This window comes from Cydia fagiglandana, chromosome 16 (genome assembly GCF_963556715.1).
Source record: "Cydia fagiglandana chromosome 16, ilCydFagi1.1, whole genome shotgun sequence".
In the NCBI taxonomy this organism is placed as follows: domain Eukaryota; kingdom Metazoa; phylum Arthropoda; class Insecta; order Lepidoptera; family Tortricidae; genus Cydia; species Cydia fagiglandana.
In genome coordinates, this window is record NC_085947.1 from 4,958,961 (window position 1) to 4,972,872 (window position 13,912).

General features: G+C 38.7%; 1 protein-coding gene across 1 annotated transcript in view; it reads left to right on the plus strand.

Moving 5' to 3' along the window:
* LOC134671778 (adipokinetic hormone/corazonin-related peptide receptor variant I-like) overlaps nucleotides 1-13,912 on the plus strand; it is a 78,184-nt gene that overhangs the window by 48,159 nt on the left and 16,113 nt on the right. Inside the window, exon 2 of the mRNA XM_063529609.1 lies at nucleotides 2,238-2,529. Coding sequence (XP_063385679.1) covers nucleotides 2,269-2,529 — 261 coding nt within the window. The 5' untranslated portion in view covers nucleotides 2,238-2,268. The remainder of the gene's footprint in view (nucleotides 1-2,237; nucleotides 2,530-13,912) is intronic.

Sequence of the window (13,912 nt, forward strand, 5' to 3'; positions counted from 1 at the left end):
TCCACAGTAGCCGTTTTGGCCGCTATAATGGATCTTAAGCAGCTAGTGTTATAGCTCAAAGTGAATTCTACCACCTTGACATCTATATGAGTAATAAGCAGCTGCAATTTTCACTTAAGGTTCTAAACAGGCGATAAAAACTCTTTTATAGCTCCGTTACTCGCAATCGCTTCTTAACTCTCTTGTCTCACTTACAGTCGAAAAGAGAAGTTATGAGTCACTTTTATAGATCATGTAGTCGCAGACGGGCGTTATTCAATACCTTAGTACATCTTATAGTGTTATTAGGGTCTCCCCAAATATATCGACGCGCATTCGGCAAAAGCCGACGACTTTTTCGCTCTTATTGCGTGGACATAAAGCTTTTTCCTATCGGCTTTTGCCGAATGCGCGTCGATATATCAGGGGAGACCCTTAGAGTCTTACTTACAACCTAAGCCTATAGCGCCATGTTAATATGACAGATGAATCAATAAGCAAAACAAAAACTGTTAATTAGAACGTAAATACTTAATAAAAATCGATACTTTTACTCAATATAGACATAATGTTAGTATTGTTGTATTTAAAACCGGACTTCACGTATATTGTGTAATTTTGCGAAAATTAAATACGGTGGACCACAATTTAAAAAATATTATATTCAGATAAATATGCAAAGGATCAGAGGCCCTTTAAAATTTTGTTAGTAATACATATAGTTATTGACAGTGTAATTAATTTCGCCATCATAAATCCGCAGATAACACCGGCATCAGTGAACTAAAATAATTATTTGCTTTTATTTATCCGCCATTACATTTTCACTTCAAGCTGTCACAGTGCAAGCTTAAAAATAATAATACAAAATGGAAACATCTGCAACCAAAGCAGGCAGGGCTAAGGAAAAAATGTGCAATTACCTTCTTGAGTGTTACAAATATTGACTTTAAATGCTAATATACCATCTAAAGCCGAAAGTATCATCTATATAGCTCTACAGTCTCTACACTACTACTCAAACAGTTAGTAGTCGCTTATTTGGCACCCTTTTAAATCCTAAGTTGTTAATCAACGCTATTACAGCACTACTTTAGCGCTCTTCTACTACAACAGTTTGTAGTCACCTATATGCAACCCATATAGCTCCTAAAGAATTAATTAACACTATTGTAGCTCCACTATACCGCTCTTATGTCTCTTTTTTTATCCGCTAACCCTACTGTAGCACTGTTATAAATCTTATGGTGATAAAATTTGTGCCCAATCCGGGGTTAAAACGGTGTTATAGCCGGCTATAACTCCTATTTTTAGAGCACTAACAACACCTAAAGAGTAAATAGGCGCTTATATAAATCTCTTCTAACCCTTAAATTTAGCGCCTAATGTTAGTTGGGTTGTGTCCGTATTATGTCCACCCCAGGACAGGCTATGCCTAGTATGGTGGCCAGCATAAATGTAATATTGTTGTAATTTTATTTCCGAAATAAAGTATTTGTAATTGTATTATTATTTGTACCTAATAAAAAACATATATATATATATTTTTTTTTTTTTAATTAAATCTAGCCAAAAGCGACTTGGAGAACATGTCACAGAGACTATCATTTGACCCATGATATATAGGGATGAATTTATTTTAGCACACTGCTGTCTACAGCAATACTACCGCTATTAAATAGTTAATGTACACCAGCGGTCGGCAACCCGCGGCCCGCGGGCCGCATGCGGCCCGCCGACCTCTCGCTTGCGGCCCGCAAGCCTCCCTGGCTATTTTGTATGTAATACTGACGAACGACAATGTCTGCTAAAGACACAAATATTACCAAAGTGCGGCCCGCGTCATCTTCGTTAACTATGTGGCCCTTGGCTGCTAAAAGGTTGCCGACCGCTGGTGTACACCGTTATTATATTACTTTCGATGGTAACAAAGTCGACCCGAGGTTAATGGTATATTGTTTTCAAAAGCCATAAAATTACTAATTAACATTTGTTTACTGTACATTTATTAAAGTAAAATGTATAAAAATTATTAAAGTTAATGTAAATTAATGCCAAAAAACGTTTCTTCAAAACACGAATCAAGTCATTACGACGGACACCCATTATTATATTATTATTCCCCATCTTTGAGTGGAATTCGTGAATTCATTAAATTCAACAATAAGGATAACCATTAAAAATACTTCAAAGAACGCCTTTTCATCCTCCAATTAGCATCAAATTGAATCCTATTAATATGAGTACCTTTGTTACAGGCTAAAGATTGAGCAAGATGGTGAAATAAACATGGAGATGGACGATAAGGTATCGGGGCCAGGGGGAGTGGCGCAGAAGAACTGGACACACACGAACGCCAGTTCCCCCCTCCCGCTGGACATGACCTTCAACCATGGGCACGTGGTGCAGATCTGCGTGTACAGCGTGCTGATGGTGGTGTCAGCCACGGGGAACCTAACTGTGCTGACGCAGCTGGTGAAGCGGAGGCGAGCGGGCCGCGCCAGCAGGCTCGATATGCTGCTGATGCATTTGGCTATCGCTGATCTTATGGTAAGTGTTAATCATATTAGTCTCTCTTCTTCTTAAGTTAAGCATTTTATAATATGAATATAAAAACACTTAAAAGCAAAAGAAAAATCATATAAAAAGTAACATAGGGTGCCGCCAGCAGCGAGGCAAGGCCCAAGCTGCCGGCGATCAGCCGGCCTAGCCAAGGTTACAATCGCTATCGCTTCGACAACGAAAAGCTTTATGTCTCTCTATCACTCTTTCATATTAGTGCGACAGTGACAGTTGCGTTTCGATCGCTACGGAGCGTAAGCGATTGGCATTTTGGCTACGCCGCCAGGGCCGCAAATAGAGAAACCGGCGGACTTATCCATCCACGCCGCCGTGTATAATACAGTGAAACCTGAATAAGTGGGATCTCAAGGGACGAGCAAATTTGTCTCACTTAAAGAGGTTTTCCACTTACACAGGCTCCCAGTTAGCCAGGTACAAATAAATTTCTGTCTCATTTACAGAGGGTTCCATTAATAGAGGTGAGAATATACTCTATTTCAGTTATAGAGGTGGTTAATAAGGTATTTAGTAATTATCTTTAAAAATAAATAAGGTAAAATAATCCTTGTCCCTAAATATTTTTTAAGTCTGTTTAAATATTTCTTTGAATTTATTTTAAATGATTCTCCAAAGGATAGATATTTCAAAATTAAATTTGATACGGACTTCATTGCGTATTAGAAATTTAATAAATGAAAATTTATTTTTTCGTGTTACTTATCAAAATTTCAGCTTTCGTTTCGATAGTTTTAACTACTTACATAAATTAATTAAATCAAACTTGAAGTTGTTTAGACACAATAAGGCAAATGCGGAATTTGTGGATAAACTAAGAGTTAGTAAGAATACGGAAATTGTTCATTGAAGTCCAAGTTAGAGAGGTCATAGATTGACGTCATCTCAGATACAGAGGTCAATTCCCTATAAAATTCTAAAAAACAATTAGGAAAATGTAATCTTATAAATATAGTCTCAGTAAAAGAGGTAAAATACACTCTCTGTCTCAATTATAGAGGTAAATGTGACTATAAAATCACAACAACGAATCCCAGTTATAGAGGTTCGTTTTTTCTCAGTAACAGAGGTAATTCAGTGCTAAAGTGTCGGGACCGCACCATGAGTCCCAGCTATAGAGGTTTCTCACTTATCCAGGTCCCACTTAACCAGGTTTCACTGTATTATTAAGGTAAACGTACTAGTGCTCGACGCGGTCCCAGTACATGTACACCTTACAGACACCTTATTATTTATTATTTGCAATGTTATGGGCCTTTGAGTGCCACGTCAATCAAGCAGTGATCTATTGAGACGGCCCTTTAAAGTTCATTACTAATGCCCGTTGAATCCAGAAAATTCCAGATTCTTTTGGCCGTAATTATGACTGTTATTTTAACGTAAAATTGCTATTAGGCACAATTCCTAGGCGTCACTGCGACCACCACCGTGATTGAAAATACTTAAATGTAATTCAAAACTTACAATATTTATTTTCCAAGTAGCCCCGTGGATTTCCATTAGCCCCATTTATATGCAGTTGGCAAAGTTGTTCTTGAGATTTAAAGAAAGTACAACAATGGAGAAAAAATAGTGTTCCAAAGTACCTAATGTTTGATTACTTAGTGGCCAAAGTTAAACACAACACAATGTACCTCTACTCATATATTTTATTCGCTCTTCCTGGATCTGACCTTTAAACAAAGCCACATACTAACACAGCCGGCTATTGATAAGGGTTAAAGTGATCACAATATTCACATACCTATGTAAAAATAGTATTAAACTTTGTGCCAATATAAAACGAATATTTGTACTAGTAATATACTTTTAATATGTCACAACGTCGTATACAGGGTCGTCAAAAAATAAGTGCATTTCCGTTGCCAGGTGCCAGGGGAGGTTTTGGGATTATACTGAGCAACTTTTACTATGGGACCAACCCCGAAATCGCGAAAAAAAATTACCCTCCCATAGGAAATAGACCAGCCATACCATAATAATAAAAGTTGCTCAGTATTATCCCAAAACCTTCCTGGCAATTGGAATGCCCATTATTTTTAGCCACCGTGTATAACGGTGCCTACAAAAGTGCAAGCCTTTGAAGAACAGAGGCGAGTGGAACTCGCCGCGAAGCGTGACTAGTTAAAGGCCCGACTACCTGCAGTTATAAACTACAATTTTGTCGGAAGGGTGCTCAGCTGACCTGCGGTGAGTGTGGTCGTGCATTTACTGCTAAAATAGGCTCACGATCGTCGCTCTCACTAGCCATTACAATCTCAAGCTCCGAGGACGAAACCGGCCAGGACAGGCTGATGATGATGATATCTTCTTCTTCCTGGCGTTATCCCGGCATTTTGCCACGGCTCATGGGAGCCTGGGGTCCGCTTGATAACTAATCCCATGATTTGACGTAGGCACTAGTTTTTACGAAAGCGACTGCCATGTGACCTTCCCAACCCAGAGGAGAAACTAGGCCTTATTGGGATTAGTCCGGTTTCCTCACGATGTTTTCCTTCACCGAAAAGCGACTGGCAAATATCAAATGATATTTCGTACATAAGTTCCGAAAAACTCATTGGGACGAGCCGGGGTTTGAACCCGCGACCTCCGGATTGAAAGTCGCACGCTCTTACCGCTAGGCCACCAGCGCTTTGATGATGATGACATATTTAGATCATATTATTATGACAAAATCATCTCTACCTGATTTCTATAAGTTTTATAAGAATTAACTACAAATTATGTTAACTACAAATAATATTTGCTTTCAAGATAAGGTACGATTCAATTAGAACAGCTGATTTCATTAATTATAAGTGCATTCATTGAAATATATCTTCAGATGTAAAATTCCTACGTAAGTAAAATTTAAATAAATAAATCTTAAACGATCTTATAGTAAATTAAGCGGCGGAATATAATAATGAATTAGCGCACAATGAAGCAAGAGTGGAATTGATCCATGAAATGAATAAATTAGCTTGCACCAGCGTCCCTGCAACTAGCCTTAGCCTTGATACGTCTAGTCTGGTTGTACGTTTTACATTGACTGCTTACCATCAGGCGGGCCGGATGCTTGTTTGGTATAAAAATATATTTTAGGTAGAGATAAAATCATAAAATTAATACTATCAATGTTATTCTTTGTTTTAATGTTACCTAGTGTTTTAATACTAAAACATTTATTTACAAACAATATATATACAGTGGTACAACCAAACGAAACTAATAACTAGCTTAAATCTAAAATAGGCCCCTGAGGCATTGTACCAAGGATGCTGGCGGCATTTCCCCGCTGTATCGTATTTCTTTGTTTAATTTATTCCACCTAACAACAATTTAATGCAATTTATTTTTTAACAAATTACATCATACAGATGACCTGCGTTTCGTCGCTGGCACTCGTGCAATCAACGTGTGAACTTTGGAAAACTCACTGGCACTTCGCTGACCCAATATTACAGGGTTCTATGTTACATTTTCAAGATAGTCGAAATTCGACCTAATGTAGTGACATTAGGTCGAATTTCGACTATCTTCATAGTGATGACAATGTACAAATTTCAGTTCGATAAAAGTGAAACATAGAACCCTGTAATATAGGGCCAGCGAAGTGTCAGCAAGTTTTCCAAAGTTTACACAGTTGAATGCACGAGTGCCAGCGAAGAGACTCAAATAAGTCATCTGGATGATGTAATTTGTGGAGGATAGCGGGTACCTCACAGACTCACAGTGGATGTTTTATTTCAATTGGGGTATTTTCATCATTTTATTAAGGTACGGTATACTCGACTCTTTCGATATCCCCACAGAAAAAAAACGAAACGTGTAAGGTCTGGGCGTTTTGAACGATAGAAGGATGTTTACTTGCGAAAAATCTATTTATTGGGATTTTTTTTTGTGACTGCATAATATGATATTATTCGATAGATTTCAAAAATTGTTCAACATAAAAATAATTATGTCTCTCGTTATTGTGTGCCCTAACAATAGCAGGGTATAAACCCTTAACCAACGTGTTATCCTAAAATAATTATATGATCGCGTGTACCTTTTATGTTTTACAGCCGGCGTATTACGAGTATGGATGGCTTTATCCAGCATCTTTATCCACGTGATAAAATACTTAACTGTCACTTTTAAAAACAGTCGGGTAGAAAGGGACGGAAACTATTTTATCACGCTGCCACGTAGACAAGAATTACCATCATATCCGTACAGACGTATTCTAATTTAAGGATATACATTCGATCTGGATTAGATATGGCTCAAATTCATATCCTATAATTGAAATTAGAATAAGCCCTTTATTTCAAAAGATGTCAACTTTTCCCCACTCTTCTATTACTTATTACGCTACGTCTTACGTAGGCGAACAACGCGCGAACGCGGCGCGGCGCGGCGCGGCGAAATCAATCCTTTGATGCCCATAGAAGTGTCCTACGTAAGCGATCTTGTTGCGAACGCGGCGCGGCGCGATTTGCACGCGAATGTCAGGCGGCGCGGCGCGGCGCGGCGCGGCGGCGGCCGCTTTCGCCGCGCCGCGCCGCGCCGCGTTCGCGCGTTGTTCGCCTACGTAAGACGTAGCGTTAGTGTTTTATTTATGTACCTCCCCAAAACCCCCCGTCGTGGCACGGCGAACCATTTTTTTTCAATATTTTTATTCATGCAATAAGTCCGCAGCTACACTGTAAAATATATAGTACAAATATAGATACCTACAAAATGTGTACAGATTTAGTATAATTATTTTCCATCGGATTTTCGCGGAAACGTACGAACGTGTCTTGCTAATTCAGTCAGGGCCCGATTCGGATTTTGAAATAGACATCTATTAGATCTCTTTTAGACATCACCAAGATACGATAACGATATGTTTAAGATCTAACCTGTCAAATTTCACATTTGCGCGATTCTGGAGATACTCTTGAACGATTCCCACAGGATATGACTTAGAGATCCAATTCACATCTAATAGATATCTTACGTAAAAGTGACATTGGTTGCCCGAATTGCGCTGCAAAAGAGAACTAGTTGACATCTAAACTATAACGTTTTTAGAATGGATCTAGTACGTGTCGTCTCTTGTGAATATCTTGAAGTTCGAATACGGCAGTCAGTCTCAGTACAAAAAGTACCGAGGTTGACTGACGAAGCATGACAAATATGAACATTTCCGAGAAAATACGATGGAAACAATTATGCACTACATCTGTAACTACCTGCATATTAATTATTGCGGGTTTCCTAGAAGCTGTTATTATTATTTTTCCAATATTGCATCTCAGAGAAAAATTGCTTTATAGGTAAAAATCCAAATAATAAATACTCAAAGTACTCTCGTTTCTGTAGCGAGTGAATTTGTACGGCTTGCTTTCATAATGTACATGCTTTCACGAGACATATTAAGTCTTTATTCGTACATTTGATGTGTTTCAATAGTCACATGTGTAACATTTTCTAGAAGCTTTATTACTTTGTCTTTGTAGCTATTATGTTTTTCGATTTTGTTGTGTTTTTTTTAGGGTTCCGTAGCCAAATGGCAAAAAACGGAACCCTTATGTCTGTCTGTCCGTCCGTATGTCACAGCCACTTTTTTCCGAAACTATAAGAACTATACTGTTGAAACTTGGTAAGTAGATGTATTCTGTGAACCGCATTAAGAATGTCACACAATAATTTTTAAGAAAAAAAAACCGACTTCTATGGGGGCCTGTGAAAGATTATTGTAGATGGTGCACTATGTAGAAAAGGAGGTAAAACCGCCCACTTTTCTACTAGTATTTCGCTTCTGTAAGGGTCGTAGTTCTAGCCTAACCTAACCCACTTCTCTGATGGCAGTTCGGTTCTGTGAGGATCGCAGTTCGAACCTAATCAAACCCACTTTTCAAGTAGCATTTCGTTTCTGTAAAGCTCGCAGTTCTAACTTAACCTAACCCTTGTTCGGTTCTGTGAGGATCGCAGTTCAAACCTAACCTAACCCACTTAATGGCGCATGCGGTGCGGTGTACGGGGGGGGTTTGAGCGGGAGGGGCTAGTAAGATTGGCATCATCATACTTTATTCCTACAGGTCCGGGTCCGAGTCCGGGTCCCAGTCCGGGTCCGAGTCCAGGTCCGAATCCGGGTCGGAGTCCAGGTCCGGGTCCGGGTCCGAACCGGACCCGGGTATTAGTTCGGTTCTGGGTCCGAGTCCGGGTCCCAGTCCAAGTCAAAATCGAAATCACCAAACGTGTACTATGCGTCGTTGAAGAGTTCTGTTCTGGTCCTCATCAGCAGTTCCACTTCATCAAATGCGACAGTTTTTAATGTAATGTGTGTAATGTGTGTGTATGTTGTGTTTTGTTGATTTTATGATGAAAATACAAAAAAATCTATACGTTTAAGATTTGAGGAGTTCCCTCGATTCCTCATGGATCCCATGCATGTTCAGAACTTACTTCTAAACTATTTATTCTAAAATAATATAAAAATATATTTGAGATTCTCACAATGAGCTCTTTTCATTTGAAATGTTACACGATATAGTTTAAACAACTTTTTTTTTAATTTTCTCATTTACCCCCCAAAGGTGGCCCCCCTGTTTAAAATTCATTTATTTACGTTACATGTCTGTCTTTGGGTCACAAACTTACATGTGTGTACTAAATTCCAACTTAATTGGTCCAGTGACACCTAGAGACATTTACACCTCTAAATATTATAGATTTTTTTTGTGTGTTTTTTTTAAATCTGTATTTTGTATGTAATTCGACATTAAGAGACCATATACATCTCTTAGTAATTGTAATACGTTAGATTGAATTGTTAGTCTCATTTTATAAAATTGTTGATGTTATTATTTTTGCTTTTATGTAAATTCAATGTTGACGTGTAAAAGTGCCCTTGTGGCCTATTTGCTGAATAAATGTTGATGTTGATGTTGATGAAGTAGTTCCGGAGAAAATCTGTGACAGACGGACAGACATTTGAGGTACGGAACCCTAAAAAAGATAACTAAATGATATCAATTAGATAATATTATCATGTCAAAATGTATGTTCGAATTTACCTCCATGACGCCAGACATCCTATTGCTACGAGTAGGGACGACCTATTTACGTAAGTACCTACTTCATTAGGTACTGATTACGTTACAGCCTAAATCTGACAGAACAAAAGCTTTTTAGAGAGAACATTACGTAAATCAATACAAGTATCTTATCTGGCCGTGGTAAGAGCGTTTTCACATTGTCCGATCCGATATCGGATGTAGGCTCCTACATCCGCGTAGCCAGGCCGCGGGGGCGCGCCCGGACACAAAACAGATAGGTACAGAAGTCAATCACATGTATGTACTTCACTTTTCATACCTTTTTAGGGTTCCGTAGCCAAATGGCAAAAATCGGAACCCTTATAGATTCGTCATGTCTGTCTGTCTGTCTGTCTGTCTGTCTGTCCGTCCGTATGTCACAGCCACTTTTTCCGAAACTATAAGAAATATACTGTTGAAACTTGGTAAGTAGATGTATTCTGTGAACCGCATTAAGATTTTCACACAAAAATAAAAATAGAAAAAAAACAATAAATTTTGGGGGTCCCCCATACTTAGAACTGAAACTTAAAAAAATTTTTTCATCAAGCCATACGTGTGGGGTATCTATGGATAGGTCTTCAAAAATGATATTGAGGTTTCTAATATCATTTTTTTCTAAACTGAATAGTTTGCGCGAGAGACACTTCCAAAGTGGTAAAATGTGTCTCCCCCCCCCCCCCCCCCCTGTAACCTCTAAAATAAGAGAATGATAAAACTAAAAAAAAATATATGATATACATTAGCATGCAAACTTCCACCGAAAATTGGTTTGAGCGAGATTTAGTAAGTAGTTTTTTTTATCGTCATAAATCGTAAACCGCAATTTTATTGTTACTTGCTGCTACGGAACCCTTCATGGGCGAGTCCCACTCGCACTTGGCCGCTTTTATTTTGTTCTCCACTCCATTAATTAAATTTTTTGTGCAATAATTAATAATTATTGCACAAAAAAGTTCATAGACGCGTGTCTCAAGCGGATGGCACTCGCGCTCGCACTGGTCCCAACCGGACCGAGATATCGTGTCCGTGAGCAGTGTCTATCGGCGCGATTCTGGAAATGAATTAGAGATTGACTAGATACGATATAGTAAAGATACTCGTATGTGACCACCCACGGGTAAAGGTACCTTATGGCGGTTGGCACTTACGCTGTTATTAACGCCGCTCCAATATTATTGCGGCGCTATGCGACGTATGAGCCGGCCACCATAAGGTACCTTTTTCCGTGGAACGTCACATATCTTCACTATTTCATATCTAGTGACTCTCTAATTCATTTCCCGAATCGCGGCGTATGTGTGCGTTGCTCGAGCGCACTTTGTATGTAGATTGATTTCGGTACCTATCTGTTTTGTGCCCGAGCGCGCCCCCGCGGCCTGACTACGCGGATGTAGGAGCCTACATCCGATATCGGATCGGACAATGTGAAAACGCTCTTACGCTGAGTGGGGGTCCTTTTTCGTCCGTTCCTTAAATACCCTCTCCTATGTAACCAACCATGATGTGACGTAAATAAATGTATTCTCTTCTATTCTATTATTTAAAAAGTACGTACTCGTACTGCCGTATTCGAACTTCAAGATATCCACAAGAGACGACACGTACTAGATCCATTCTAGAACGTTATATTAGATATCAACTAGTTCTCTTTTGCAGCGCAATTCGGGCAACCAATGTCACTTTTACGTTAGATAGAGTAAGATATCTATTAGGTGAAAATTGGATCTCTAAGTCATATCCTGTGGAAATCGTTCAAGGAGTATCTCCAGAATCGCACAAAAATTTCAAATTTGACAGGTTAGATCTTAAACATATCGTTATCGTATCTTGGTGATGTCTAAAAGATATCTAATAGATGTCTATTTCATAATCCGTATCGGGCTCGTAGTCTCAACAAAGAAGAAAAATAAAAGCAGGATTTCGGGATTAATTCCTGTGTCGAGGTTGGTAAGATAAGAGCTAGGGTTCCTTTCAGTAAGTACTAAACTTACGGCCGTATTCGAAAAGTGACGTTTTTGGTTGAAGCAGTGTCTCTTTTGACATTGACAGGTCGGTATCGTATCGCTGTGACATCAAGCATTGTTCGCATACTTACGGCCATTAGCTGTTTTCTAACCTATTTTTTTGTCTATGGATGGACCAGTGGCGGCGCGTCAAACATATCCATGGGCAAGCCGAGGCTAATTTGGCTTACATATTTCCTTTACAACTCTGCTCAAACGTCCAAAAACAGGCAAGCCGGTGGGAATCGGCTTTTATGGACGCGCCGCCACTGGGATGGACGAAATCTTAGCTATTTTATTTTACGGATATATGATGAAAAAGTGCTTAATTGAGCGCAGGACAATATGAACATAGGCATAATGTAAAAAAAATGTCCAGTTAAAACCTTGAAGTAGATAACGTATAATATAACTAATATTAATTATTATTTTATGAGCAGTGAAAAACTAGGTATCGTCTTGGATCTTCCCATTCGTTTTTCGTCAAGTTCTTAAGAGGGCGTCGAGGAGGGTAAATTTTCAGATTCTGTCAAATTACCCCATTTCACACACAAACGCAGCTCACACACACTACCTCAATTTACTGGGACAGGTCAGTGACCCCTAATGTTTTTTTAAAGGTGCTGTTTCGAGTTTAGTGTTAACTACGGACCTTCTTTCAGGAATTTAAACTGTCAAAGCTTTCCTTTGTGAGAAGACAGAGAAAAATCACTTTTTATATATAGCTTTCCTTGTTTGTTCATGTCATGTCATAGGTATGTGACGTATTAGGTAATTAATTATTTTCGTTGTTGACTTTTATTTGTATTAAGATAGGTACAGTCGACGTCAAAGAGAAATTTACAGCCAAAGTAACAAAAAAATGTTTACACGACCTAAATGCTATGACAATAAAGTCGTGTAAATAATTTTTTGTAACGTTAGTCGTAAAGATCTCTTTGACGTCGACTGTACAAACGGCGATGCTCTTAACTGTCCATCGGTGGACCTTATGCCTTTTGTAATAAGGTTTACGAACTGTCAGTTAACAGTGTGGTCATGGGCGATGGTATGCGGTTTGTAAACATAGTCCGAATTTACCTACTCGAAAAAAGTGGACTATATCTAAAATGATCCCCTCATTAGTTATAGGGCTTGTAATATTTTTTTACAACTAAAGACGCTTATTATATTTCACTTATAACTTAATTGATAATAAGGCTTTAAAAACCTCTAATAAAATTCAGGTACTACATATGTACTACATTTATACTTTTGTAAGTCAGTAAGTGATGCTTATCGGGAAATCAAAGAACTCATAATTACCTATATAAAAATAATTAAATTTACTATTTCGTCTCACGTTCAATAAGGCCCGGGGCCGGGCCTTGTCACCCGCACAGACAGAGGGCCTTTTTAGCCCAAGTACAAGTTCAAGAATAACAGAGAATATAGTAAGTATAATTTAGTTTATTTATCTCAATTATACAATTTTCACACATACCACATAAATGTACATACATTTCAGCTTGTAGGTACTTATCATATAACGATCGTTTTTGTCATAAAAAAATATTTATTTATTACACTGTGCTAAACATGAGAACAATATGTTATAATCTAGTTCCTTTTTATCCTATTCAGTTCACATACATTGTTCGTGGGTAATAAGGCCTACAAAATTTCCCTTTAGGCCTTATTATCCTTTATCTGGAATTAATTACGCCTTAAATTTAAAATGGTATACAGGATGGAAAGATAAGTCGGGCCCTGGAGGGAGCCTTAAATCCTTAAGCTGGCTCATTTTACTTAAAAGAGACATTCCTGAAGTATATTAAGGTGCACTGGCTATCCAGGAACTTCTAGAAGGGAGAGAAAGCACAAGACACGTCCACTTGGTAACAACCATTTATTGAAAGAGAGCGATGATATGTGGGTATGCCTTAATCTGTCGCCGAGAATTGGTTCTACCCTCTTACATAATTATACTCATATATTACACCTCCACCCTTATTTCTAACATATACTAAAATTAATTAACCTAGGTACATCATAAGGAAATACTTTATCTTTAGTCGATTTCGAAACCATATCTTTTTACATGAGGTAACTTGTCCCTAGGTCTCAGTGTGGGCCGGGGAAGGTTGACCGGGGGGTCGGTGGGTTCTGACCTATTTGGTCGGGGTGGCGAGGGAGTTGCCACCGCTGCCCCACCAGATTCCTCAGAGCATTGATCTTGAACCGTGACACTAGGTGTGTCGTTGCTCTCACTCCCCAACCCGTCCGACTCTTGGGTTGGTGATGATGGAGACGCATCCT